At 42.3% G+C, this 26,958-nt stretch overlaps 2 protein-coding genes across 6 annotated transcripts in view; both read left to right on the forward strand.

The window, feature by feature from the left end:
* The first annotated feature begins 351 nt into the window (after positions 1-351).
* Positions 352-13,721, forward strand: COMMD6 (COMM domain containing 6). Of its 4 annotated transcripts, none has more exons than XM_075717634.1 (7): positions 352-403; positions 1,048-1,106; positions 1,696-1,761; positions 1,925-2,001; positions 3,295-3,463; positions 4,595-4,747; positions 5,816-8,587. In XM_075717634.1, exons 1-7 carry the CDS (start codon positions 355-357, stop codon positions 5,864-5,866), a joined length of 624 nt encoding a protein of 207 aa, XP_075573749.1. In that variant the 5' UTR covers positions 352-354; the 3' UTR covers positions 5,867-8,587. The 4 variants fall into 4 exon arrangements, 2 of the variants coding, with proteins under 2 accessions (XP_075573749.1, XP_009481829.2); XR_012831440.1 differs by lacking the exon at positions 352-403 and adding an exon at positions 13,672-13,721 and having other exon boundaries at positions 951-1,106; positions 5,816-5,959; XR_012831439.1 differs by lacking the exon at positions 352-403 and having other exon boundaries at positions 951-1,106; positions 5,816-5,959; positions 7,755-8,587.
* Positions 13,722-17,589: 3,868 nt separating this feature from the next.
* TBC1D4 (TBC1 domain family member 4) overlaps positions 17,590-26,958 on the forward strand; it is a 124,314-nt gene continuing 114,945 nt past the window's right edge. For both annotated transcript variants that reach the window (XM_075708613.1, XM_075708604.1), the window contains exon 1: positions 17,590-18,135. In XM_075708613.1, the coding sequence (XP_075564728.1) occupies positions 17,590-18,135 (546 nt within the window). The remainder of the gene's footprint in view (positions 18,136-26,958) is intronic.

Genomic DNA, 26,958 nt, shown 5'->3' on the forward strand with positions numbered 1-26,958 from the left:
CCAGCCGCAGGTGACCTCTTCCACCCGCTGCCTGCAGACCCCATAGTCTCTTAAAACGCAGTCCTGGCTTTATTTGCATCTATTTAAGAAGCGATTTAACTTGACGAAGGGCACGATCCCGCCCGCCGCAGCCAGCGGGGCTGCTCACACCCGCAGAGCGCCGAGGCTGGAAAGGACAGGGGCCCGCGCGCGGGCAGGCTCCGCCCGCCCCCAGCAGAGAACAGCGCATGCTCCCTGCTCGGCAGCCAATAAGAGCGAGGCCGCTGGCCTTGCCTCGCTCTGGTACCTCCGACAGCCAATCAGAGCGGCGAGCGTTGTGTGGCGGAAGTCGGGCCTCGGAGGAAGCGCGGCGCCATGGCCGCCGGTTCTGCTGCGGTGCTGGGGCGGGCGCTGGAGGCGCTGGGTGAGGGGGCGCTGGGGCTGGGCGGGAGCTAGGCCCACCTGGGCCCTCAGGGTGGGGTGCGGAGGGGAGCGCGGCTGGGGGTACGGGCGCTCCTCCTTCCTGAGGACTTCCCCGGGGGGCCGCCCCGCGGAGCCGCCTCACCCAGGGCCTGGGGCGAGCCGTTCCCGGTGGGTCGTGGTGAGGGCTTGTGGCGGGGCAACGGGGACCTTCCCGGGTTGTCCGCGGGTCGCCTGGGGGCTTCGCCGCCGGGAGGCGGCCTGGATGTAGCAGCGTAGCCTTAGGGAGAGCAGCGGTTCTGTGCTGCTGGTGCCCGAGGGCAGCCCTGGGCGTGCCCGGCTTCCCGGTAGGCCGAGGGATTTGGTGCGGATGCTGCGCCGCAGGGTCGGGGGACTTATTTAGGGCTGTCAAACTGTGTACTTGCATAGATTCAGTCTGGGGCTCCAAGGCCTTATGGAGTCGCTCCTATTAGACCTGGGATGCTGAGCAGGTTGTTAATGGCACTCGAGACAAACTCCCTTAGAGAAAGCTTTGCTTTTAAAGTAAATGCATGCACGATGACCTAGGAATTCTTCAGAGAGAGATTAGATTTATTACTATAACACTTCAAGGATTTGCTTCTGATCACCACTGCTTGTGTTTTTCAGATGCTAGTGGTGCAGCAGATAAGATTAATTTAATACCTCAAGACTTTTTTGCAGAACTGGTAAGTAGAGCAATAAATGGGATGTGGAAGGGCTTCTGGCACTCTTTGATTCTCTGAAACCTTTTTAAGCTCTTCTGGGTTTTGTCTGTTGCAAAGGGAATCTTATGTATGTGATAGCTTAGATTTACATGACTCGTAAAATGGACCAGTCCTACTAAGAGCAATGGGATTGCTTTAAATTTATGTTTTCATCACAGAAGACTTTTAAAAATGTATTTTTGCCTTTCATCTAAATGAGATACCAAGCTAGCTTGTCTAGAAAACATTCAGATTGTTTACTGTAGTGTGCACTTGAACAGGATGACTGTTCAATTAGTATGAAGATGGTGTGTTAAGTAGGAATAGCTAGTGAGGTCGTAACTAAAAGTCTTGACTGAGTTTATTGGTTTTCTTGGATTTGATGTAACTTTAAAATCAGTCACTTCAATGATTTTATTTTTCACTCTGCATTTACAGCATCCTCCTGTTGTCCGTTTTTGCATTAACCAGTTTTCTTTTTTGTTTTGTAATCTCCAAGTATTCACACTAGCTTTGTCTTGTATATTAAAATAATGCATTAAGAATGTTTCCAAACTTACTCTCATTACAGTGTGAACAAATAATTCAACATCTGAACCATGAGATCCCAGGTGTAAATACAGCTGAACTGTGTCAGGTATGTTTGGATGCTAGCACTTGTAAGCAAGTATATTAGCTGTATATGCTGTAAAGGATAGATTCCCCAAGTTGGGGGGGGTGGGGGGTGTATATACACAAAGAGGTTTTTATTAATGCATAATTTATTACTCTTTGTAATTGTTTGAATGTTCTCTTTCTAGAGAATGCAGACATCTGGGATTGAGACTAATGTTGGTGACCTGGCAAAAATAGCTAACATTATTTCCTTTCTATTTAGGTAAGCACAAAATAATTTACTTTGCCTCATGTCTTTTTTTCCCTCTACCCCAACTTAATAGTGGTATTGAAAAGTAACATCACATCAAATGTGGGTATAAAGCACTGATTTGGGAAATGGGCAAAAGTTTGTAACTCTTGGTACACAAAAAAGAACTTCTGGGATTAGTTTATGTTCTTAAAAAATGTGTAGCTACTTAATATACAGTCTCACTTTTTGTAATTAAAAAAAAAAAATTAAAGAGGAAATGTTCTAAGATCCTGTCTGCAAGCTTTAGAACTACTGGCAAAATAAAAGAGGAAGTTAAGCTCAGTAAGTCAGCTAGGCCTTTGGCTGGAAGAAGCGTGTTCTAAAGCCCTCTTGTTTCTTAGAGATTAGAAACCAGCATTCGTGCCTGTTTGAAGGGCACACAGTTTTATAATGTTGAACTCTGCCATGATAAAGGTAGAGTTTTTAGGTAGCATTTTCAGCTGTTGTTTTGCTGTAAGTTTGGCTATTTTCAGAAAGATAAAATTTTCAAGATTTTGCTTGTTCTTTTAATATCTAGTATCTAAACATTTTATGTAACAGTAGTATGACTGAAGAAAATATAACAGTAGAAATTTACTACTCTTTCCTTTATAAAATACAAAGCCTTAAATTGTATTAGACCATGCTACTTGGAGGACCAACTCTTTTTCTCTTATTAATGTCTCTTTAAGAAGAGTGGATCTGCATGAACGAACCTAGGGTGGGAATATTTTTACCTGTTTCTATAGGGGGAATTGAGTGGCTGTTTTCCTCTAGACTTGCTGCCTTTTCAGTGGAGGGTTTATTGCATCATTTGACTCTTGTTAGTACCAATTATACCATTACCTAGAGGTCCTTACTTGCCTTTTGGTGATACTTAAATTACCTCTTCTAAATGTTTAATTAAACTGCTTTGTTTCTAAAGTAGTAATATTGTTTCACTGCTATATGCACACATCTTTCGCTGAATTATGCCTTTTTTCAGTTGCAACAGCACTTGGAGGCTGTGATTATTTTTGTTTTAATGTTGTGTTGTGCAAGCCCAGCAAAACTTGGTCTCTGCATACTAAGACACATTAAAAGTCAAGTCATGTTGTTTTTTACATGTGGATACAAAAGATTAGTAAAATATTCTGGGGAAAAAAATCACAGGCTATTTAATGATTGTAAAGTACATAGACACTGAAGCAGAAATAAAAAATTGCCTATTTGGGGTGAAGTGAGAAATTTTATTAAATTTGTGGAGAATGAAATTGATGTGGTGTTCTTTGGATATACCTATAGCACAGCAGCCAGAAACAATCTCTCTACGGAAGAACTCGTCACCACCTTGGACAATGCAGTCAGTGTGCTGCCAAAACATGCAGTTCAAGTTATTCGTCATGTATGGAATGAGCAGGGCAAATCCATTACCGTGTCAGAAGATGCAAGAAATATGGCCACAGTGGGGCAGGTAACTAATGACAAAGTGCAGTTGAGCTAACTATTAACTTTTCAGAAATGTCAGTGCTGCATTGTGTATGGTCTATGGTCAAGCACATGGTGGTATCTTGGCTGCCAAAAGCTTTCTTCTATATATGTTGTCAAATGTCTACCCAGATAAAGAAGCATATACAATAAAGGTTGTCTAAATGCTGAACAGTTTTCTAATATTATTGTTTGGATGATAAAGTCACATTTCATACCTTTTTAAAAATTAGTGCTTTTTAGTACTACTAGGGAAGGTGAGTGGCAGTCAGTGTGGCAGACAATTGTATTAGTTGTTATGTAAATCTGTTTTAAATGTAATTTGAATTGTTCTTTAGAGTTGATAATACGAGCACTTGGTTCTTTTATTCTTTGTCTCCCTTAAGTTTAAACTTTTTTTAAAGAAACTTTCTGTCAATTTCCAGCATTACTTTTTTCTTTTTTGAAAAAATAACACAGAGTGTATTTGCATTTAAGACCTTTTTTCCTAACAACAGTTTAATAGAGTATGGAATTGGGGGGGGGAAATCTTTGTCTAAGGCTTGATAGTGAGTTTCTAAAGGCTCTCTTCACTACTTTATTCAACAGTTCTGCCTATCATAAGAGGCTAAAAATGATAATTTACCTGTCTGAAAAGTATTTATGATGTATTTTGATCTAAAATACAGTTATGAAATGGCTTAATTTTTTCCATTATTGCTATTATAAAATTTTTGTGCACTGTCTGAGGTTTTTCTCGTGTTTGCACTTGATTTAGAAACTTCTGAAAAAAAAAAAAAGACAAAAGCATGAATGATATATAAGCCAGGTGAACTCTGTGGCTCAAGCTCCTCTTACTAGAACTTTAAATAGACTGTACCTGACTATTGACAGTACTTGAATAAGGAAAACCGATTTAAGTGAAGTAACTTATGCAATTGTTTATTTTTTTCACTATTAAAAGGAAGGGCAGATGATTTTGCATTCACAATAATACCTGAATGTATATGTTTGTTTCCTATTTGGATATGAGCTCTAGATGTCCTATGTTGTCTGTAAAACATCCATCCAACAGAATAGCAATGGTAGGCTAGATCTCTTTCTTTAACACTGTTTCCAGTGATTTTCTTCTCTGTAGTTTGTAGATATTAAATGGAAACTGGGCGTTGCGATGAGCTCTGACAACTGCAGATCTCTGAAGTATCCTTATGTTACAGTGACGCTAAAAGTGGCAGACCCTTCAGGACAAATAACAGACAAATCTTTTGAAATGACGATTCCGCAGTTCAAGGTCTGTAATCAGTGTTACTTGATTCAGTCTCTTAAAAACAACAGTGATGTCATGAAGAAGCAACTGTATACCTTGATGCATATGTTTGTGTTGCTTATTTCCTAATATGGTCATTCAAAGATGAAGCATTAAATAATTATTTAAAACACTGAAGCTAAATACTTACTTCATAGCATTTAGTTCTACATTACTTATCTGAAAATCTTAATTTAGCAGTAATTAATCTGTTCTCTTATAAATAAGCTAACAAGTGAAGATGTAAAGACTTTTGGATCTTTCTTGTCAGCTGTCACTCTGCCTTATTAAAAACGGATGGAATGTTCTAAATCTATGGAGCTGTTGCCCAGCCTCAAAATCTAAAACTTGAGTTAAGCCTAACATTTGCTAATGATTAGGAATGGAGGTCAGTCTGCTTTGTCATCACTGGCTCTTTAATTGTTCTGCCTTCATCTGTGCACTTCTGTAACTTTTAATTTTGTGTAAATGTGGTGTTTCTGTTGTCGTTCCTGTTTAAAGGGTGAGTACATCACTTAGAATATCATACAAGCTTACAAGTAAATAAATCCTTCGAGTTGGACTGGCAGGAATTTGAGAAGGATATTCTGAATCCTTAGGTGATGTGAAATGTTCTATTCATTCTGGTTGAAACCTATTTAATAACTTGCTGTTCAACTACTGTAAGAAATGGATGCTATACTTGAGAAGCCTGGATTATTTCAGCTGGGAATAGAAACATTTGTGTGAGAAGGTTTTTTGGTGGTTGTTTTGTTGTGGTGAGAGTGCTACTTTGTATTTTTCTTTCATAGCGTCTTCTCCTATTAATAGGCAAACCCTTTCAAAGAAGGCGTCAGCTGTGTAGATTTAATAGGGAATGTGCCCAAATACCAACCAGCCCACAAAAAGAAAAGCAGAAACTTTCAGTTCAGGCTGCAAACTGTAACTGGAGGAAAGAGGGAATGCGAGAAACATAGAATTTTTTTTTTTTTTTTTTGGCTAACACTCTAGTTTGAACTACAGTTCAAGCTTTTCTTCAAGCAACTGAAATTTATCTTAACTCTTGCTTTCTAGAACTTCTTCAGACAGTTCAAGGAAATGGCGTCTGTTCTTGAAACAGTTTGAAGAGAACTTTTATTTACACTGAAATTTCAGACAGACTTAGATCAAGTAAACTTTCTGTTCCGCACAGGGAATAAAGTGCCATTGTTCAGCAAGGTATGTATCCTTGTCTTTTCGACAGGTATTTGTCAGCATCATCCTTGCATTGCTGTGAAGATTTCTTCGCTTTTGAATACTTGAAGCCAACTCTACAGTGTTTGTGTAAACGTGTTCAGCTTTGTTCAATCCTGGTAGACAAAAGATCAGGATGTGTATGGAGAAGCATCACTGCAGACTTTCTAATATCCAAGAGTAAGAAACTACACATTTAACTTTGGAGTATAGAAAGACACCTGAAAATGTTGACTGGGAAGATACTGAGAGAAATGTAAATCCCATGTTAACACTTTTGTGTGTAAAATTGAAATGTGCTTGGACTCAAAAATAATATTAAGTATAAAGAGTATATGAAGTTACATGTAACAAGCATACAGTTATTCTTGAAGAACAGCAATGTCAGGTAGTTAGTTGCAGGTTTGCAGACCTGGCTTCTAGTCTTCTTTTAATAACTGGAGAATGTACTTGTCCTAACAGCTTGTTTATTTCAAATACTTATTTCCTACCACCTAGGCTTACAAAAGCTGAGTTAATGCATTAAGCTTTTCTGGATACACAAAATTTATTCTCTGAAATGAAGCCCAGAGGCTAATTTTAAATAAAGATAGAAAAGTGAATTGAATTAAAAAGCATTTTAATATATTTTTGCCTTTGTATTTAATCCAACTCTAATCTGTGGCACTCTGCTTGACTGCTGATGAAAACATCTGCTTTCTAATTAAATTAGAATATTGATGTAGTTGCCTCACTCCAAGCTCTGAACTAGAAGAGTCAAGAGGAAACTTGAAAATTCAGGTTGGAGTGTTAGCCAAGCACATGGGAGAAAGGACCACACTAAAAGTCAGCAAGATCTCTTTGCTGCTTGTATTGTGTGGCGGGAGTCCACTAGACTGTGTTGTGCGTACTCGCTCTCAGAGAATGTCCCAACAAGCAAAATTTTGACTTTCATTCTGAAGAATGGGGGCATTTCCAAAGGGGGAGTGATAAATCCAGTGTATTTGCATGCTCACTTTTGGTTTGTTCTGTTTTTTCTTGAGTTTCCCATAAATGAAATGCAAACTGCAAATATAGCGGGATGTTATAAAAACAATACTCTTGCATTTCAAGATGCGCTGGTGGTGTAGTAGAGTAAGTAAATCTGAAGAGAGACAATTCATACTGATAAGCAGACTGAAGTTTATGCTGCAACTTCAGAACGGTAGAGACTGAGACCCGGTTTTGCTGGGACAGATCCTCCAGTGATTTCAGACCCCCTTAAGTGAGAACATCTGCCTTTCTAACCCACTTACAATTTTTCAATTAATTTTTTTAGAAGCTGGCTGAAAGTCATTAATACAGGTTATGCCTGCTTTTTTGTGTCATGAAAATAAACTGCACCACATTGTATGTGCTGCATACTGCAATCCTTTCAATAAAGAGGGATACACCCTCACTATTTGGGCATTATGCATGGTGCATAAAAACAGAACTTGGAGTTGCTTAGAAGTCCAAATAAGTGAAACAGGGTTGGCTTTAACAAAAGTTAGTAAAAGTTTTGGGCCATGGCCATTGATCTGGATGATACTCCTTTGTGCTGCTGAAGTCTGGGGTGTTTGTGGCTGGGGAGAGCAGACTGCTCTTTTCTGGGACCCTCTCAGTGGAATGTCACAACATGGTCTCAGGAACAAGCTTCCTGTCTGCCTTTTCCCTTGTCTGTCTGCAAGGTCCTGGGGCTGAACATGGTGCAAAAAATCCTCTGTGTGTGGAAAAATGATGTGAGCAGCTGATTTTTTTTAATTTTTTTTTTAATTTGCAGAAGTTGGAGTGTAAGGCTGCTATAACTGGAAAACATTGTCATGCTTTGGCCTAGTGAATTAATTGGTTTACATCAATGCAAGAGTTCCAGAAAAAGAATACTTTTTTTAAGTAAAGCTGGAGCCTTACAAATACGTCCTGTTTGTTCTAATGCACTTAAGTTCTTCATATAGCTGGAAATATTTGTGCCTTCATTGTAACTGGATAGAAAAGAAGTTTTAATTAATCACGTCTTAACTTCTAGAAACAACAATTTAGTAGATGCTGGAAGGAAGGAAACCTTCAGTTACTATTTTTGCTTTATTGTCCATCACCAAGAGGAGAAAGTTGGCAGCCTTTGAAAAGTCTAACTTACATTTTGTCAAGTCAAATATTCTACAAATATTACTGAACATTTTTTAAATGTCCCTGAACTACAGCATGTTGGAACTCTGGCTGGAAGATGCCTGGACATGTGTGTTATACTAGTTTACTGTCTGAGAATTTTTTCAGAGGTGTTTCTGGATATCTAGGAGATGTGATTAAAAGTTGGCTATGTACTCAAACTTCTGAGATTTGTCCTGATCGCTATCAGTAGGAATTCCTGTACTGACTAATGGAAGAATTAAGTACTTCATTAAAAAAAAAAAACAAAACCCTAAAAACCTAACGGTTTGCAGGATAGCAATATTAACATGTTCAAACAAGCTGTTGAATTGTTTGTCTATATGTGCAAGTAATCAGATCTTTTCAAAGAGAATCAGGAATCCTTGTGTGTTCTTAATTCTACTTGTTGATTGATATGAAAATGTGTAACACTAATATTTTTGTACCACAGTCATTAAACATATAGGTAACAAAGATAAAGATGGTCTGTATTTTGTCTCCAGCCTACTGTATGAAACTGTCTCATAAATACTATCATGGGTAAAGTTCAGGACTAAACTATGGCTAAACCTTTTTCCTTATTAAATTAGGATGAAGTTCAGACATATGCAGTCTGTCTCTGTGATGGGGCACCAAGGGACAACTGCAGGCTGCAAGGAATATTTGTATCAATTACTTACAGCTAAACAAAATGTTGTATTGACCCAGGAAAAGACATATGAGATCAATGAAATTTTGCAGGAAATTGCATTCAAGTGGCTTTCTTTCCTTAATTGTATTTAGGAGACAAGTAAACAATTTTTCTTTTCATCATTTGCCTGGAACAGAGCAAGAGGAAGGAAGGAGGGGGTGGGAGGGAAGGGTCTTACATGTAAACAAACACAAGGGAAGGAATAATGAATGAATCTCCTTGCAATGATTGACTGTCATCTTCATCACATGACTTTTTTTTTTTTTTTTTGCAGTAGTTTCAAACACACCAGCCTACTTGCTGAAAGCTATTTTGTAGAAAAATGGAGAAGGGCCCACAGAAGAGTGCACAAATGGCTGTAGTCATGTCTGTGCACTACTAGTGTTTTACATCTTTAGTTTCTGCACGCTTTGGCCTAGTCATCGCAAAAGCAAATCATGTCTCTGTTCCTACTTCCACAAATTTGCGCTGCCTTTCTTTAACCACCTTTTAAAGGTATGTAGCCTTGTTGTTCACTGAGAACCCATCCCCCTTTATTGTTTACCTTCCCATTTTCAAGCCTTTGCACTCTGTTTGAACACCTGAAGATACATTAGCCTGGACCAATTAAAAACAAAGGTAGAGAGATGATAAATTGGGGGAGAGGATGAACGTTGTTTCTTCTTCCTGCTTGCCCTGTTCCCTGTTGTGTTTGAATGTTTTATTACCCTCTTAACTATGGGTATAATGAGAGCGTAATTTCCACTCCTTTGCAGAGGCATGCAGGGTTCCTCTGTTTAGCCCTTGCAGGTACTAGAATAACACAGCAGCGCCTGAGTTATTTAATCTACCTGCAGCAAAAAAAAATGCCCCATCTATGAAGACCCTTTGCAACAGCAGCACAGACTTAAAACTGAGCAGCCTCTGTCCTATCCAGAACCCTGTGGATGATCATGCTAGTACTCATTTCCTAGACAGATTTTTTTAGTAAAATGTTACATGACTGTTGGCTGGGCTGCTAGCTTACTGGGCATTCACTCAATTAGGAGGTTGGATCTGTGCAGGTCAGTACATGACATAATGAACGCCGTGACCTGGGTTGAGTTTGCATGGTATGCTGCTACAGTCCTCCCTTCCTGAGGCTCAGTCACCTCAAAACAACCGGATTTGCTTGCCATTGTGCTATTTTGGCCAAATGTTTCCTTTACTTTTGCTTCTACCGTGCAGTACGCTCCATACGTACTCATCCAGTTCCACTCTTGGCGCTTGAGTGCATGAGGAAGCATGCGTTTCAGAGGGATGATCCTCAGCATTCCTCATACCCAGTCCTGGATGCTTTGAGAGACTTTCTGACTCTTGTTTCTAAGGCTTTTCTGAGGGAAGGTGGAGAAATGACCTGCTGTTTGAAGGGAGTTACTGGGAATGTCTGTTAATTATTTATGACTTTGTGTCATTAAGAAAGTAAGGAAGCTGAGATTGCTCATCTTCTCCATGAAGGCTAATTTTAGTGTTTTGGGGTTTCTTCTTCCCTGTAGTGCATTTTCCTCCTATGGCTAATTATAGTCTAGCTGACCTAACTTGAGAACCATTTCTGTTCAATATGTGTAGGTGCCATAGTTTCCAAATACTCTGTCAGTGTTTATATTACAAATATTGTTATATTTATAAATGTGAAGTTTCAGTGTCAGTTTTGTACTTCACATACTGAGCTTTGGAATAGTAAGCTTTAATATGCATACCAAAAAAGGAGAAATATTCTATTATTTCATAAATAAATTTATGTGCCATATAGTATTTTAAGAGGAATTTGTCATAGCATTGGTCACCAGGTGGCACTGCTACATACAGTCTTGATACACGGTAATCCTTTGAGAGCGTGTCTGACAACAGGATAAGGACTCCTGGTTTTCTCTCCTGTGGAGCTTATATCTGGAACTGTACACGTTCATGTCACCATAACTTTCACCCTACTTCTTACATTGTAGGGAAATACTCTAACTCTGTGTTAAAAAGATGAGCATAAAGATTTCCAGTGACATAAACAACATTCAGCATTTTAATAACAGAATATATATCATACATTGTATATTTACAGTAGCTTCAAACAGTAATTGTACTAACATTTCTGCGTTATGACTTGCTCTTTAAATAGTATCATGTTACATTTCTATTGGGGCCTATTCTTGTTTTACATTTTTTTCCCATTTATACATCTCTCAGGTAGATTTTTCTAGATCTGTATCTTGTTCACGGAATAAGCATTTGCATTTCTCTATCCAAGGTTTTCATGCAGTCTAACCACTCTCAAATTCTTCCGTATTTTGTTAGGCAGCCTAGTTTTCAGTGTCTTTATGCCACACTTAGGAATACACTTCTCTGCCACTGAAAGTGGCCCTGTTGCTTGATTCCCATGTGAATTACCTCTGAATCTGAAAAATAATGTTCTGATGTTCTTGGTACTACTGAAGCTGCAAAAAATTTTTCTGTTCCCCATTAATGGGGCCAGAATGTCATCGCTACTGTGTCTTAGGCAGGCTACAGGTGTTTTTAAAAAAAAAAATATTCATCTGAGAGCTTGGCCAAATTAAAGCAAGACAGGCTTCCTTCCCAGGGATGCTTCTGAACTGGCAAGTACTGGATGCTGCAACCATGCACGAAGCTTGAGAGAGGTGTTAAAAGTTTACATTTAAAATGAGTAGAGGAATGTAAGCGCCTGTCTCGCATGAATCACTGGTGTGCTGTGCAATGCTGCTTCTGGCAGTTGGGAATGTGGGAAGACGAGAGATGTTCAGCAGTCAACAGAGTCAAGACAACAGATGTCGATTTACCTAGGAGAGAGTCAGGGACGATGAGAAGGAGGATTAAGGGGTTCCCATCTGTTCGGGGTTTGGGTTTTTTTTTTTTTTTTTTGGCAGCTATGCTGGCACCATTCTTGGTATTGTGTTGGGACTACAAGTGCCCTGTTGTTTGTGGTAAGCTGTACCTTCTCTTACCAGACATACAGTACTGAGTTGTGAAGTTGCGGTAATATTTTTAATAGTAATACACTGTTGAAGTCTTAATGGTATTTGCATTTTCCTCTTGAAGAGATAAAATTTGTGACCTCTGAAGTTGAAGTACTTGTGCCTTCCAAAGCATCTCTATGCTGTATTATTTCTGTACTCTACTACAGATCTGCTAACTTTTCTAGCCTGTGGTTCATCCTCTGTAATAATATATTTGTGGAATAATAGCAAGATGTTCCTTTTAGCTTTGGCAATTACAAGAAATCCTGTCTCAGTTTCCATTTCTGGAGAGTTGGAGGGGACCAAGATCCCCTCCAAATCACAAAATGAGGTGGAGGTAGTGGGCACTGTCAGGGAGAGAAGTAGACTCCAGCAGCTGCAGTCCTCTCTTCTTCCTCATTTTTTTCTCTTCTTTGTATGTTACTGCAGTGGTTGGGGAATAGTAGGGAAGTAAATGTCTCCTTTATATAAAACCAGAAATAATTAGGAATGTGGAAGTTCTTGTTGAAGAAGTTGCTCTATCTCCTGTAGTAAGTAGCTTTGCAATTGGCCTGAGCTGCTAACAGCCACCAAACTCGGTATTATCTCAACAACAGGGATTTTAGTAAACTGATCTGCTAGCCTTTTGTGGGGGAGAAAAAAAGAAAAATCAAATGCTCTCACCTGGAAAGATGCTATGATCACACGTAAGCACACAGGACTTGAGATTAAAACTTAGTTTTAAACAAAAAGCATTGTTCTTCACTGGATTTAAAGTCTACTGTGCCAGAAAGTTTCATGGGATGACTGTTACATGAAAAAATGACACAAATAAGAATCTGTTCCACAATCAAATGCTTCTTTGAAGATAAATATAATAATTCAATGCATTGTCTCTCTTAATCAGTGCTACATTAAATTGAATAATGATACACTGAACACAGAATAAAATGTGGTGGGTCTCCTTAAGTTCTAGAGATGTTTATGAAATTTCTAGCTAGGGATTGTACTCTTACAAACTTTGCTCACTCCAGTTCCCCTAAATCTGTTTTGGAGTGGTTCTTATTGGCAGAACAAATTATAATCTGTCATTATGATCAAAAAAGATTAGTGCCAGTTGAGAAGAAAAAAAAAAACAAACCCCACCCAACCCCCATCAGATTAATTTTTCATCATTTTTATTGTGTGCAAATTGCAGTGAGTATCTCCTGCTACTGTCATGTCTCTACTAACACTGAGACGTCTTACTCAAACCTTTGGCATTACATTTTAGACTATAATGACCTCTATACATCCTGCAAAATACACAATTTTCATTATTTCTAGTGATGTTTTTACACACTTAATAGAGGAGGCACCAGATTTTCTCTAGCAGCTGAAGTTTAAACCTTGGTAATATGCCCAGTCTACTGAACTTACTTTCTAGTATCTCAGTTGTATTTCCAAAAGAGTCTTCAAACAAGACTGGGTAGTTTAAATCCAGAAAATGTTCTCTAAAGTAAAACTTTCTGTATCTCAGATCATACTAAAAGGTGATCTGAGAGTAAAATAAAATTTGACTAGTTAAAAATAATGCAAATAGGGTAGCGGACCTTGAAATCCCAGAGAATTAAGTGACAGCATTCTTAGAAAAGCAATAGGATGAGAAGCAATTCCAGCTACAGGGCATATTACTGAAAGTACTCTAGTCCAAGGTAGTTGAAGTTATGCATAAATTATGGGATTGTAAAGTCAAGCCTACAGCTCCTCTAATAATATTTTTTCTGCAATTAAAATTATGGCTAGAAAGCTTAAGGGGATGCATAATTACTAGCAATTCAGAGTCTGATGATGTGAGATGCTGAGGTCTCTGCTCCTGAAGAAATTACTGAGAACTGTGGTTGCTTACCATTTTGCAGGTTTAAATCCTTTAACATGGAAGATGAACTGGTGATCCAGATATGATACATGAAATGGCTGCTGTGGTGCCATATGCAGAAACAGTACACATTATCAAGGTATTGTCTTAATGAACAAAACATACTTCCTTTCATAAACAGAAGGAAAATATACATTTTATTTGGAAAAATACTCTTTACATGTAGTGCTCCACTGACAAGCATATTGAATCCAAAACGTTCAGAGGCATTTACTTACATTTAGCTAACTGTATCCATGTTTGGTCACGTCAATAGTCTATCTTATTTTGAAAGATTTTGCATCTGATGTCTTTAGTCAACAGAAATCAGTGGCAGGTTATCAACAATTCAAAAAAGCCTGACTGGGTATGTAGTCAGTTTTATTTGAGCAACTGAACATGTATTTGCAGCACATGATATGGCAATTACGGAGCATAGTACCTTACGTACTTTAGATCTTCCAATATAGTTTCTACTTTGACGTTTACAATTTGTTTCCAGAAGTTTCGCCAATAATAAGAATAATAAAAAAAAGGAATTAAAAAAAAAGATGGTGGCCTCTCTTCAGAGGCTTTGTCTTTTGTGTCTCTGCATGGGTGCTGCATTTACACTTCTGTCCATTTGGGACGACCTGGAAAGAAACTGCTCTTTCATCAAGAACAGACATGTATTTTCAAAGCTCTGTGGATAAGGGCTGTGGAAAGTTTCTTTCTTCTCTATCCCAAAGTTTCTGATTCCCATTAACTGAGCTATAAGGATTATATAGTTTAGGCTAATTCCTAACTATATTGTGCAAAGAACTAGAGGATGATGCTTTTGTTACTATTATAAACAGCAGGGGAGAAATTACATGAGAAGCATGTCAGAGGTTATGGGCAAAGGAATACTGTGCTCAATATGAGAGAAATTAGGAAGTTTTAACTTCAAGGTGCATGAAATCTTACAACTGAAAAGAAATGAGAAAAAGGGACCAACTTCAAGAAGAAAAATTATGTAACTGAAGGACTGAGTTTCTAATGAAACACTACTAACAAGATGGGGGGATAAAAAGTGGTAGGCAGATTAAAGGATAAGAGAAATGATGAAGTAAATGGATAAAGGTAATGGGCAGCTAAGAGGGATTACTATAAAGAATCAATTCAGAGACATAAAAAGCTGACGCGAGAAGAAAGCATGACAACTTTGGATTAACATCTGAGAATGATTTTGAAAGTAGTTAAAATATTAGTGGTAGAGTTTGTATAGATTAATTTTGTCTTAAAAGGGATTTGTATAAAGAATTCCATAACAAAAATGAATTAGGTCAAAATAACCAGATCTTATATCATGTAAGTAAATCACCCAACTGAAGGAGAAACCAAACAGCTTTACATAACTGGCACAATGGTGGCAATTTAAGAATTTACGATTAATTTTCCACATTTTGTTTCTCGCAGTTCTACCCAATAAAATAATTTGTAAAACTTGAAGTGTGTCCTTAGCAGCTGAAAACCCGGCTCTGTAGCATCTTCAAGTGAAGGCTTCTTGTTCCGTTTGAACAATGTGAGAACATCAATGGATCTGTGGCTGCTTAAAAGAATTTCAGCCTCTTTTTGCTTGTTTTTTAATGTATTCACACGATTGTCTTCATGTTTCCTGATTATTACTTGTATTGCCACAACACCTAAAAGCCAAGGTGGTTGTCTGCAACCTGGTTTTGGTATACAAGCATAACACAAAGGGATCTAACAGTCTTGGAGATGGTTTGTAAGCAGATGCAGTGATTCAGTATGTTGCAGCCTCCCCCTTAGGCTGCTTTGTTAGAGCTGCTTCATGATTATCCCATCTCAAACCCTTGCAACAGAATGTGTGAGGGGGTTTCGCCGCTGTTTTAGTGCAAACCCAGCGTTCAGTTCGCTTCCCTGGCCATTTAAATCGGTCTTTGTGCTCAAGCGCAGCTTCACGCTCCAGATGAATCATCTAACCAACCGTTCCCCAAAGGAGCGAGTAGTCTTGCTGCCCTCTGCAACCCCCGAGCAGCTATTCCCGCTTCCTTTGTGCCAGCAGCGGTGCCTGTACGAGCGCTGTCACTTAAATTAGAGGCGGCTCGCAGAACTGAGCTGGCAGAAAACGAGCAGGTCACCGCAGCATTAACCCAGTGCCAGCGCTGCTGCCAGGAAGCGAAGGGGTCTTCTTCCAGGTGCGCTGCTGGAGGATCCCAGCGGCTCCCAAACTGTCATCCCACTGCGCTGGAGCCCAAAAAATCTCAAGTAACATTCTCAGCTAAAGGGTTAATGCTAACTGCGCAGGCTGAGGGACGAGAAATTTTTTAGGTTTGTCATCAAAAAAATTTTGGCCGTTATTATTCTAACTAGCCCAGTTGTAAAGTCTTCTGCACGATGACGCACTTCAGATGTTAAAGTGTGTGAAAATAGTCAGTTGGGAAAGCAATTCCATTCTGGCTTTAACTCGTGCCATCGTACCAAATATTAAGCTGGCATCCAGCCTACGTAAGATTTTTTGCATTAGCTGCCCTGTTGCAGGAATAGCTCATTTTAGGATGCTGTGGGAGGAGGTGTGTTTGAGGTCTTCCCAAGTCAGAATGTTAAAACCGAAAATGACAGCTGATAAACCAACATGCATAAACCAGGTGATTAAACCGGGAAAAAAGAAGAGCAGAATACTTCGCTCGGGAAATGAGCATAGTTGCTTGCAACGCTCTTAAAATACTGCTTGCCGCGGCAGTTTTTGTGTCCGTTCGGACTGTTGTGGGTTGTGACCTGCTGTGCTACACGACCCTTCTCTGCCCAAATCTAGCACGCAGCCTCGAATTACAGACAGTAGCTCTTCAGCTCAAGCTACAGATTGATTTTTTTCTAGACAGGGTTAAAACGGTTGCCGTAACAGCACGTTACTGGGAATTCTCGCCGCTGTTGCTACAGATGTAAACGCAAGGACGGGCAGTAAAATTGACGATTACAAAATGGATACGGGTGCTGTATGACTGGAAAAGCTTTGTCCAGCCACTTTCTCAGGTAGAGGAGACTAGTTACTAACATTTACAGTAGGTGGCGGATTCTTCGTTGACAAAAATGAAGATGTTATCGCGATAGCGCGGTGGTGGGGGAACCCCGCAACTAAAAGCTCAAGCAGGAAAAAGAAACCTAGGAAAAAAAAAAAAATGTTTTAAAATCAATCTTAAATGAAACTCTTGACGGTGACTCGGCTGTAACGCAGCCGTGGAAGCGCCTTTGGGCCAAGGCTGTTTTTCCCTGCGTGGGGGGGAAGCCGGCGGAGCGAGCAGCCCCGCCGCGGCCCCCGGCCGGGGGGTGCCCCGGGCCCCCACCGCCCCCGGGGGGGCTCCTCCCCCGCGCCCCCCCGGCTCGCCAACAGCAAAGCCGACTCGGAAAAAGCTTCAGAGCTTTTGCAATCGGGGCGGGGGGCGGCCCCAGCGGCCTGCCCACCTCCGCCGCTCGCCGACCTTCCTCCCCTTGCGCACCTCCTCCTCCTCCTCCCCCCCCTCGGCCGGTCGCGTTGCGGGGCCGCAGGGAGCGGCCCGCACCCCCCGGCAGCGGCGGGGCCGGCAGCACCTGGCCGAGCGGGGCGCGGCGCCCAGGCCACGTTGTGTTTTTGTTTGGAGCTCCGGGGCGGCGCCGGCCCGGCCCGGCCCGCCCCTCGGCCGGGGCGGGCCGGGCCGCGGAGCCCGCTCGGGGCGTAGCGGCTCCGCTCCTCCCCGCGGCGTTTGGGGAGGGTGACTCGGCCGCCCTTCCCCGCCCGGCGGGCTGACCCGGCGCGGGTGAGCAGGGAGGCGGCGCGGCTGCCGGGACGTGCCCGGCGGGGATGCGCGCTTAGCGGCGGCCCCGGCCGAGCGCAGGCCCCGCCGGCTGCACCTGGCGGCGGAGGGAAGCGGCCGCCGCGCCCTCCGCCCGGGGACCCGCCATGGAGGGGCGAGCGGAGGGCGCAGCGCTCTCCCACCCGCTGGAGCCCCGGCCCGAGCCGCAGCCGGCGCCGCCGCCGCCGGGGGAGAAGCGCTTCAGGCTGTGGTACGTGGGCTCGTCGTGCCTGGACAGGCGGACCACGCTGCCCATGCTGCCCTGGCTGATGGCGGAGATCCGGCGCCGCGGGCAGCGGCAGGAGCCCGGCGGCGGCCTGGGCAGCGGGGTGCCGGCCCGCGAGGTGCTGCTGCTGCTGGGCTCGCCCACGCTGCGCTGCGTCCCCGCCGGACCCGCCAGCCCCGGCCGCCCCGCCGGCGCTGGCGCTGGCACTGGCACTGGCACTGGCACCGGTACCGGTACCGCCGGCCCCGGCCGCCCCGCCAGCCCCGCGCCCGCCGTCTTCATCTTCGAGCACAAGGCGCAGCACATCGCCCGCTTCATCCACAACAGCCACGACCTCACCTACTTCGCCTACCTGATCAAGGCGCAGCCCGACAACCCCGACTCCCCCATGGCCTGCCACGTCTTTCGGGCCACCGACCCCAACCAGGCGAGTGCCGGCGGGGGCAGAGGGAGGGGGCGCTGCCCGGGATCCCCCCGCTTTGCTGCTCCCCCCTCGCCTGGCGGGACCCCAGGCGCTGCCCTCCGCAACCGCGGAGGGGGTGGGTGTGCTCGGGCAGCGCTTGCCAGACCGTAACCCCCGCACCTACCCGCGGAGTGGGGGGAGCCCGCCGTGCCCGCTGGGGCTCTCCCCGGGGCAGCCGTCCCGGGGCTGCACCGCTGCAGCGCCCTCGGGGGCCGCGGAAAGCGGGGGGGGGGAGGGGGGGGCACGCGGTCCCGCGTGGCCGTGGGGTGCTGTGCCACCCCCTGCCCCGAGCGCGCCCAGCACCCGTCTGCCAGGCCGGGGGTACCAGGCTCTGCGAAACGCTGCTGCGCTGGGAGATGGAGCCCCGTGCTTTCTGCCCGGTCCCTCTTAGGTGGGGCTGCCTCCTGTCCCACAGCAGCTGGGTGGGTTGCTCTGCGAGCCAAATGCAGAATTGGTGTTAAACCGCCCTTACGGTGGCATCGAAGTGTTGGAATCGGGTAGCCGGGCTGGTGCTCCCAGGGCTCTGCGGACCCCCGGTGGTGCGGAAGCCTTGGTTTGCGACCAGTGGGCCCTATTTTGCTCACGGGTCACGCTAAGGACACCTGGGCTGAGCTCAGGCACACTCGGTAGTGCTACAAACAACCCTAGGTTTGGGTGGAGACATTGTTGATAAAGTGCCAACTGGAAAAAAAGACCGAACTGTAAGACTGTATTTTCCTGACTCTCTAACAGGCTTTGGCTCATGCATCAAATGTGCAAGTGGAGTTTTTTCTCCTCCCTGTTTAGAGTATGGGAGAGGTGGTGGTTTGACGGGTAGGCTTGATTGTTGATTTAGCATGGTGACAGCAAGAAAAAGGCCTTTCGATAAGAATCCGGTGGTTGAGTAAATGAAGGCACCTCTGCCTGAGTTTTCACAGACACGTATGGAGGAAAAACACGCACGATCAGAAGTGCTGGGTTTTACTGAAAACACTTAGCTGACTTACTAGATCTACTGAGCAGTTGCTTGGGTTTCTTTTGGTTTGGGTTTGGGTTTTTTTTTTTAAGTGAAGAGGGTAGGAAGTATTAAGAAAACAACTGAAAAGTTTTCGGTATATTCATTTTGGTTTGAGCCAACATAGTGCCAGCGATTGTAACACTGGAGGGATTTAGGTTGCGTACATAGCTGTGGCTTGAGCCATCGTCAAAGGTAGGACAGGAGGCGTCCCAAAAGGAGGTAAGTATGCTTAACGTGTTGGCAACTGCTGCCACCATTGTGCTCTGCCAGGAGAAGGGAATTCAGGGTCAGGAGAGAGCACGCGGAAGGAGCATGAAATGGAGGGGAACATGTCTGGCAAGGGAGGAGCCAAAATGTCCTTTTAGGAGTCTGACCATATGGACTGAAGGGAACCAAGGTTCCTGCTGTTGGCAGACGATGCTGAATCAAATTTATTTCTGGGGTAGGTCTGCTCCGGTACCATGGCTTTGTAAGACAACCTCATGCTGTAAGATAGTGGATCCCTGTTCTTGTGAACTTGCAAAATACTACGTACATTTACATTTGGGAGGCTGTTTCTGACTAAACCTTTTATCCATATGTCTTCCCTTCTCTTCTCGTGGAGGAAGATGTCCTTATGTGCATGGAATTAAATCGAATTGATGCTACAGGTAAAGCCTTCCTATTGAAGGAATCTATTAGTATGAACAAGTTCCCTTTTATAAACTCTTCTCTTGTTCTGACAATATAGTCTTAATTTTATCTGGCAAGATTTTTTTAGCCTTGATATCATTAATAAAGAGTAAGTCCCTCGCATGATGGTTACTCATCACATGATTTCCAGACAAAGAACTACAATAAGGGTAGTAAATGTACAGCCAGTGATGTGATTCACAAGTATCTTGACTGACAGGCAGCTTTTCTTAAGGTATCAAATGGAAAAGAAGTTGGAACTTTTTTCCCCTCCCGAGTTTTATTACTAATCGTTGAGGCTTGGTTGGCTAAGCCTGTGCAGGTCTCTAGCGGTTGATCGGTGCTTAAGCCTAGTCCTGTGCAGATGAAATGAGGCTGCAGGTTGCTAGCCCTGAAAAATCTTCTTTTGAAGCTCTTAATTGTTTATAAAATAGATGCCGTTCTTGCACGCTTTCAAGATCTTTAAGTACGTGCTTCTGTTTCACATGGGTTACGTGAGCTTCGTGGTGCGTATTAGCTTAGAAAGTATTTTTCACAGCTGTTATTTTAAGACGACCTCATTTTCCATCTTAGGCCATAGTCACTTCCAGCCAATGTAAGTTGGCACCACTACTGAGAGAAGTGATCCCGTCCTCTTCAAGCCTCGACCTCTCGTTCCTTCCTCTCGGCTTTGTCCTCATGGCAGCGCAACTGTTTGTGCAGCCGCCCGGTGAACCGGGATCAGGGAATTGACTGGCGGTAACCTTGCTTTTCCCCCACCTTTGCTGGATCAGTTCCAAACCGCTTCCATCATTTGCTTTGCTATGCGACCCTAATACCGTGTACATCAAGACAGGTAGGTTGGAGGCACAAGGTAGCACTGAGTGGCCAAGAAGGGGAAGGGTGGCATAGCCTTTTCCGCGGTTATACTGACTTTAGGCGAGCCAGAGATGACTACAAAGCCATGGTGTTACCCGTCTTGTCGGTATTAAGTTCAGCAGCACACTAAGTTGCTCTGGAATGAAGGAAGGAAGGGTGCAGGAGATGTCGTGTGGTCTTTTAGTTAGAAGACAGCTAGCCATAGCTTTTAATGCTGGATGTAATTTATGAAAGTGAGAGGATAACTATTGACTTCCAAGAGCGCTAGCGCAGTAATTCAAAAAACAGTGTAGTTGAGAATGAAAATTTTGGCTTCAAGCCCATTGCTTTGTCCACCAGTGGTATTGCACGGTGTCTAGGATGCACGTCTTCACTGTGACCACAAAAGGGGCTTTTATTCACAGAAAAAAGCGATACTTTTTGCCAGTCCCTGCAAATTTCTTTAGCAGATGACCAACGAAGAGCAATGCAATATGTGCTCTGATAACGTCAGGTGGGAAGATAACATCTTTTAATGTTATTTGCCGTGACTGAAGAAAAGTGAGAGGGTATGAAACGTCTTTACATTTTATTTGAAAGCCTGCAAATTGTAGGCAGAGCTGGAAAGTAGGAGCCAGTAGGTCGACTCCTGTTCTGGAGCAGTACTTTGGCACAGTGTCAAACACAGAGCTCAGCTGTCAGTATGGGGGTGGATGCTAAGATGCTTTTATTAGGGGGGGTCTCTTTCTTTTGCCCTTTAATTACAAGGGGAGGGAAGACTTCTGGAGTCATCTGACTGGTGAGGAAGGAAACAGGAGTTTTTAACTTTTTTCCCTCAGAACTATTACAGCGTTTGCCACTCCTTACAGCTTTTCAGAGCAGCAGCCAGCTGAAGTGGATGAGGGTAGTTGTCTGTTTTAGTGCTGGCTAGTAGTTTCTGAATAGCAGCCAGAGATTTTTTTTTTAGTTTTGTATTGCTGTCATTTGAGAATTATCTAGGATGCACGGAGTCTGTCTGTAGACATCAGATGACAGCATTGTCTCATTTTATATTTGGCAGATATTCTTCACAACCACAGGAACAGATTTTTTTTTTTTTTAAACCAAAAGTTAGAATTTATAAATATAGCAGGCATACCCTTCTTACAGCCACCACGAAAAGCCCTTTTGATTAGTGTTTTCAAGCTCAGCTTCAACACATTTTTACCATTAAATACTGATTTTATTCTATAAACCAGATTTTAATTGTGTGAAACAAATCAATGCTGTTTGACAACTGCTTTGAGTTCCCTGTTCTCCAGGGGAGAGGCTTATGGTCTGATCTCTTACTGCACTTTTTTTTTTTTTTTTAAATTATTATGCTGATCTAGACTGCATGTTCTTCTCGAAACATGAATAAGCCTGGTTTTTTTGAATTTTTTTTTTAACCTGAACTGGCATCCTGAATCTAATTATACTATAATTGATTCTTATTACTGAAGATAGTTGTCTCCTCCAGTTAAGCAAGAACTTAGTTGATGCATTTTGTATTTCTTTTAGAAACCATAGAAGCAATGATCTAAATATATTGTTATGGGGTTTCAAAACTAATCCAAGCTGGCTGTGAAAGAAAAATGTTCTGGGGCACAGACCTGAGTAGGGCTTAGTTCTTGTGTGTATTATCTGTAGCTGCAGCGTTCTGCTGTAGCCACGCATTAGGGGGACTAGCCTGTCTCAAGGCGAAGCAGAAATAATGGAGCATTTTGCTGACAAAGTAAAGCTGTGGTAAGAATTGGAGAGGTGGAGGGCCCAGAGAGCCAGAGGCAGCCTGCTTGTAACCCAGATCCCTGCTTTGTCATTGCTGCACGGGCTAAAAGTCAAAACCATTTGTCTATTCCAGAGTGTGTTAACTGTCTGTTAGTGTATTTCAGTAAAGCAAGGCTGTAAGACAGTTTATTCTGAAAAACAAGGCATCAGTATGAAGTGTCATTTTAGCTATTCAAAGGAGGCTTTTATGCTGTAATAATATCATCTTCTGTAAGGCTTCTTATTGAAGAATGTAAGTTAGAAACGTTTGAAGAAGAAAGTTCGTGAACTTTACATTCATATTTCTTTTGTGCTTTGATTTTTGTGTGACATAGGAGCATGGGCTGAATGGTAGCAAATTCTTGCCATATTAAGTACGTATGTACAGCGTTGTTGCGGTTCATATTAAAACGTTGCACAGGTTGAGTCATCTGATAAGCTGTGTTTTGAATAGATAAAACAGGCATGATAAAAAAGATGGGCTCTGGGTTTTGAAGGATTTTGCAGGAAATAGGAGAGATGCAGAGTTTGGTTGCTGGATCGACTGGAGCGCACTTTGAATGCAGAGGAAAGAGGTAACGCTGTTTTCCATGAGAAAGATACGTTGTCCCAGTTCTATCAAGAAAACAAGTCTTAGAGAGACCAAAAGAAAATTTTCTGTAAGTTTGTGTGGGTCAGAATTTCATTCATGGGGTGAGAAACTGAAAAGCGATGACTCTAAACAAAGCGTGGATGCTAAAGGCTTGCAATGAATGCAGAATTGTTTGGTGAGCAGCCTCATTATCTCCAGCCTACGTGGGTTATACAGCCGCAGATGAGGAGTCTTGCCCTCCCTTTTTGGGGTTTTTTTGGGGGTTGTTTTTTTTTTTTTGGTTTGTTTTGTTTAAACAGTGTCTGACTTAAAATTTGGAAAGTGGAACTGAAAGTTGAGAGCTTAAGGTTTCATTTTTGTTTTTCCTTAATGAGAAATTTTCTGAAAATGAGAGCGCTTCTCATCTTAGGCTTGTAAAGCTATCTTTCTAAGTTCCAGTTTTGAACATCTTGTCCATGATAATTTTCTGTCATGTCCCAAACAGAAGAAATAATAAAACCATTATTATGGTTTTATCCCTGGTTCACGTTTAGGAGAGGAAGGAGGGAATGGTTTTAAATACTACCATATCTGCTGTGTTTGTAGGAAGAATTAATTAATTTTTCCTTTTGCAGTTCTGGAAAACCACCCCATTATTTGGGGAGTAGAAGTGATGTTATGGAGGATTGTATTTTCAAAAAGGCAAAATAAAATATAGAATGATAAATATATGAAATGATGTAGGCTCACTGAGAATGGATGTAGGTAATACAATGACCAGATAATAAGGCAATTTTATTTAAAGAAAGAAGCTTGTATGGATCTGTGCACACGAAATCAAGGCTCCTCTTCTGATTATCTGTTTCTATGTTTTTCTGTCACGTTTTTCAAATGCAGAGCCAGTTCCTTTTAAAAATAATTAAATAGAAAATTGACTTCTAAAAGGCTTGGCTAGCTTATGTATGTCTTGGCAACAAGGAGAGTCTGATTTTTAGGGATGGTAAAAATCTCAGACCAAAGTGCTTGAAGTTAGTGTTTATAAAAGTGAACGCTGAAAAAGATTCAATTTCTAAACAATCATCGCAGAATAGTAGCGTGACTGACTCCTACCCATCTCTACTCTTTGCTAGAGTTTGGCGTAGCATTTGATTTGCACAGCTCACTCTTTCTTGCATCTCTTCCATCTGTTTTCCCTGTTTGCCTGGAACTCCCTGAGCATCTTGAGTTTCTCTGAGGTAAAGCGGTGAACACCGTGATGAATTTTGGGTTGATCACGGAGATTGCTGTCTAGGCTGTGGGTCGTGACGAGTTTTCAGCAGCGTTGGCATGGTCCCCTCGTGGCACCAGCTGTCCTTTGCCACCTGGTTTTGTTTCCTGTGTGGTTTCAGATACTATTTGAAGTTCAGAGACGAAAAAAAAAAAAAGAAGAGTTTATTTCTGTGTGGCTTTTATCATTTGTCCCATATGTGAATTGTGGCATCATCTACCTTCACATCCTGCACTGTTCTGAGACACCTTAAGAGACCACAAGGAGATGACTGGGTAAAAAGACCAGACCTACTGGAAGTCTTGTATAGGTCATTAAATAACGTGGTGTTTGAGGGCAGCTGGAAAGCAAACTTAAGGCAGCAAAGTGTCTTAATTCATAATCAGGATCTGTGGTTTTCTGTTCTGTTTAGACTGTAATATAATATCTATCACCTTCTGTTCTGACACAAATAGGTACATCAAGACCGTATGCAATAACATGGGTTCCAAAATAAATTAGAGTATCACTAATGGAGGATAGCATATGATCATGTCATGAACAACTAAATCTGCCCTGAAGAGGTCTTCAAAGTGCAAAAAGGCGATATAGAATGTCAGAGGGGGGCTGAAAGCATGAAGTGTGGAAGAGGTTAACCCAGGGATGCATGAAGTATGTGACCTCCCGTTTATGTGATCTGTTTGAGGTACCAGAGAACATGCATCAGTTTTAGATATGCGTGTTTTCATCCATGAAGGTTTTGGGTTCTTTTTTTCCCCTCTAGGTGTATTAACTAGGTGACAACTGGTTGATCAGTGTAGTGGGCAAATAAATATATTTGGTGGTCCTGTAGATCTGAGAGTACTCTGGTAATTCAGTCTTCCTCTCGGTGTTGGTCAGAGGTAAGCCTGTTTGTGCTGCAGGGGATTAGTTCGAGTAGTATATTTAGGACTGCAGGGAAAAGGACATAAAAAACCAAACAAGCAAACAAAAACACATGCATTTGCCCCAAAGGGCTCATTGTAGCCTGTATTAGGGTCTTAACTTTTATTATATTTTTATAGAAGTTAACCATACATTTTGAAAAATCCAGTTATCTTCATTCTGAACACAGTCTTCATTCTGAACACAGTGGTGCTTTGCCAGCACAAAACCTACCATCGTCTGAAGCCGTGCTCCCTCGCCTCTGCCTCTCCGCAGCAGCCGTACCCCTTGACATGAACAGCGTTATGTCCTGCTGTTCGAAGCAAAGCCTGCTTAAAGCCATCCTTCCCGTAAGTGAAATTGGCTGCTTAGTCCTGCCCTCTCCTTGCTGCAGGGAATTAGGACTTCCAATAAGAAGTTAATTACTCGGTCTTCTTCTGGAGAGGATGGTGCTGCTGGGATTTCCGCTGCTCCCTCAGCAGACCCTGTCTGAGCAAAAAAGGAAAACCGTGGCAGCAGCGGGGCCTCTAGGTGTCATTTCACCCTCCCGACGTGAAATGTGGCATGTGGAGTTCAGCTGCAGTGCTTAAACGTGGCTTTTCTGTCCTTCTGCATGCATTTAGTTACTTAAGTCAACTGAACAAAAACCTGAGACGTATACTTCAAAGGCTGTCATACCATGAAGACTGTTCAGCCAGGGTAGATAGTATATAGCAAGTACATCTATAACATGTCTTAAATTTTATTTTTCTATTCAGAGCCTCTGAAAGATGCCATGAACTAAGAAGCAGTTACCTAGATGCATTACAATTCTCTTCAGTTTGGATCATTTCGAAGAGAGGCAGAATACTTCAGTCGAACCACTGCAAAAAGAAAAATGATATTTTCTTTTAAATGGTCTCTTAATGCCATTTAGAAATTCAGCTTACTGCTTCGGAGGAATTGTGTCTACTAAACCATATTTCCTGACTTTATAAGTTTCTTGTAATAATGAGTTGTCTTAATACCTGCTCAGAACTGGTTGCTTTCTCACGGAATCCGTAATTTCCTTTTTTATCTTCAGAATTAGATAGGCTTTTAAAAATGATCTCTTCTGGAAATTTGGAAGGGCAGTATGGTAAGGTTTTTCTTGTTCTGCATCTCTGGAACCACTGAAGTTAACTAGGATTCTACAGTATTGGGCACGTGGCACTTTTCTGAAGGATTACATTAATTTAAAAAGCAAACATGAGAGAGATCCTTGTTCAAAGCCTGTGTGAAAGACTTGTAGAAACTATTAGATAAGATAAAACCGGTACCATCGAAGTGTGGCTTTTTCCCAACTCCTCCATCCCTGGCACTGTGGTTTTCCCCCCCTCCCATTACAGCTGACTTTATTTACAGTGTATTTCAGTCATGCAGTTCATTTTTGCAGATTGATAAACCTTAACAAGCAGCTTGCTCCGCTAAAATGACTGGGGTTATGTTTTATTTCATTACTTCTATTGGCAAGAACGTGTAGATCTGCACGGTGCTGTTTAGAAATCGAAAAACATGTTGTGGGCAGTTGGAATACTATCCTCTGGGGCATAGCAATGACTGCCTTCCAGACTGTTCACAATTTTGTTTTTCCTAGTCAGTTTAACAAATATTTATTTTTTTTAGGATGCTGATGTTAAATATATTTCATGTACTCTGTGACGCTGATATGGGTTTCCTGTTATGTTCTTTTAAAAAAAAAAAAAAAGAAAAAGAAAAAAAAGAGCAATGTCCCAG

This window comes from Pelecanus crispus, chromosome 1 (genome assembly GCF_030463565.1).
Source record: "Pelecanus crispus isolate bPelCri1 chromosome 1, bPelCri1.pri, whole genome shotgun sequence".
Lineage (NCBI taxonomy): Eukaryota > Metazoa > Chordata > Aves > Pelecaniformes > Pelecanidae > Pelecanus > Pelecanus crispus.

Excerpts from the sequence above, each read along its gene's own strand:
- COMMD6 (XM_009483554.2), top strand. The coding sequence starts at position 951 with ATGCACGATGACCTAGGAATTCTTCAGAGAGAGATTAGATTTATTACT. Across the intron at positions 1,107-1,695 it reads AAGACTTTTTTGCAGAACTG|TGTGAACAAATAATTCAACA; the intron begins GTAAGTAGAGCA and ends CTCTCATTACAG. Across the intron at positions 1,762-1,924 it reads ATACAGCTGAACTGTGTCAG|AGAATGCAGACATCTGGGAT; the intron begins GTATGTTTGGAT and ends TTCTCTTTCTAG.